At 43.4% G+C, this 2,226-nt stretch overlaps 1 protein-coding gene across 1 annotated transcript; it reads right to left on the bottom strand.

Moving 5' to 3' along the window:
• Positions 1-1,722, bottom strand: LOC309478986 (uncharacterized protein; the record flags this gene model as incomplete). Its single annotated transcript, XM_082142831.1, has 2 exons — positions 1,333-1,722; positions 1-991 (listed from the first exon to the last, which is right to left on the bottom strand). The coding sequence occupies exon 2, from the start codon at positions 919-921 to the stop codon at positions 1-3; it is 921 nt and encodes a 306-aa protein (XP_081998957.1). The 5' UTR covers positions 922-991; positions 1,333-1,722.
• Positions 1,723-2,226: the final 504 nt, after the last annotated feature.

The following is a 2,226-nucleotide window of genomic DNA, read 5'->3' as shown; positions in this document are numbered from 1 at the left end:
TCAAAGGGTATTTAACATTTTGGAGATGTTATCTGACAGAAGATCCGCTCCGAATCTGCTTGGGTGTAAGCCATCAGCACGGAAAAGCCTAGGACGCTCCCAAAACAGATTCCAATTATTTACAAAGAGCAGTTTCTGCTCATTGCACCATGACATTAACCATTCATTTAGCGCAAATAATCTGCTGAACTTTTCATGCCCTAATCGGTACGTGGGAAGCGGTCCTGACACAATGATCGTTGTTTCAGGCGATGTGCTGCGTACCGTATCGATTAGATTCCTGAAGTCTTTCTTCAGAATCTCCGTCTGGCGCAGCCTGATGTCGTTCACTCCTGCGTGCAGGACCACAGTTCCGACGCGCTCGTCACCGTTCAGGATCTCGGGAACGTGAGCAGCGATTTCAGAAACACGAGCACCAGGAAAGCAGTGACTGTGCACCTTACTTTTACCTAACGTAGCGTGTACGTGCCGAACGATGGAATCGCCGATGATCACAGCATCGCGTTCTGTTTCGCGTAGAGGGGAGAAGCGGTTTTGTGTGGATAACTCGAAAACCGGGAGGGTCGGAGAAAGTCTTGGTCTAAACCTGACTCGCGTCTTCCGCTGCGGAACCACCCAGGCTTCGTGGTGGCGTGTTGGAGCCGGAGTGAACGAGACCATGGCTGATTGCGACCGATGCTGAGGAACGCACGGAGTAGACGCGGTCGGAGTCAGCGGGTTAGTAACGTTAAACACTGATTTGTGTGCATCGGCGCGTGATGTTTCAAGAGCCAAACACCGGTCTCTCAGCTCGGCCTGTCTCAATAAAAGGTCGTGGATCTGTTTCTCAACAGATTCCAGCTCAGACTGCAGTGCGTGCAGCTCAAATGTGTCCTCACCTGCACCAAAAGGTAGACTACTTACATTTGATATATTCGCCATTTTAACAGATGAACAGTGAGTTAGCAACGAAGCTACCAGTGATGCTATCAATATTAATACTAATTTATGACTGAAGTCTTGGATATAATCCGTTTATTTTATTTTATTTTATTTATTTATTTTAATTTAATTTTTTTTAGTGGTAGGGGTGTAGAGTAGACGCACGATAGGCGAAAAAAATTTTTTTTGTTTGTAAGTGAGTGTGGAGAAGACGCGTTCAGCCGTGATCCACGGACGTACCTTTAAGAGTATCCAGCGTTGGATCACTAATAGGCTTGAGACGTGTCTGCTCAACAGTCCGCGTTGTAACTATGAGGTTTTTTAGTGGTAGGGGTGTAGAGTAGACGCACGATAGGCGAGAAAAAAAAAAAAGAAAAAAAAAAAGAAAGAAAAAAAAGAAAGAAAAAAAACCCAATGTTTGTTTGTAAGTGAGTGTGGAGAAGACGCGTTCAGCCGTGATCCACGGACGTACCTTTAAGAGTATGCAGCGTTGGATCACTAATAGGCTTGAGACGCGTCTGCTCAACAGTCCGCCTTGTAACTATGAGGTTTGAGCAGTAGTGCTTCTCAGTGAGGAAAAGTAGAAAATGTTCGTTGTAAGCGAGTTTAAAGAGAAAAATCAAGAATTATAAATCAAATCGATAGAGCTCCAAAAACAACAACGCATTCAGACGCGACGCATGATAATAACAGGACAAGACATTACTCACCGTGTTTGTTGAGTGATTCTTACTCACCTGAGCTTTTATGAACTCAAAGGCGCGAGAGAAAATAAATAAATAAAAATAGCTGAGCGCACGGGTGGCGCGTTAACAGCCTAGCGAATTACTAGCGTGTTGTGCTAGTAGTAACGGAAGCTAGCGATGTCAGGTTAATCTGAGATGTTGGGTAAGCTGTATTTAGTAGTAGTATAAACAACTACAAATTGTAGTAGGCCTAAATGATGGTTCAAAACAAGGAAATACGAGGCTATAGACGGAGCTTACAGCACCGAAGCAAACACACTCACAGCAGGCAGCGAGGCAGACAGGAATAAGGAACTAGTGAGAATGTTTTTGGAGATTACTTAAACAATGATGTCGGGACGACATCTTATTTTGAGGGGGAGAGTGTGGTGGTTACAAAAGTAGATACGTAATTGTAAATCATTAAGTAGATAAATAGTAGTAAATATGTTATATGTAAGATATATGGATGACAAGAGAATTTATTCCTTAAATGTGTTTATTTCGTTGATTAATGTTCCCTGCTCAATCGTTCGATTAATTGATTGCTTTTCCTTTGGGAGGTGTTCGCCTGCTTGAG

Source organism: Leuciscus leuciscus, assembly GCF_965113295.1.
Source record: "Leuciscus leuciscus genome assembly, chromosome: 17".
Taxonomy (NCBI): Eukaryota; Metazoa; Chordata; class Actinopteri; order Cypriniformes; family Leuciscidae; genus Leuciscus; species Leuciscus leuciscus.
The sequence above is the reverse complement of the archived record's forward strand: the minus strand, read 5'-3'. Positions and strand labels throughout refer to the sequence as shown.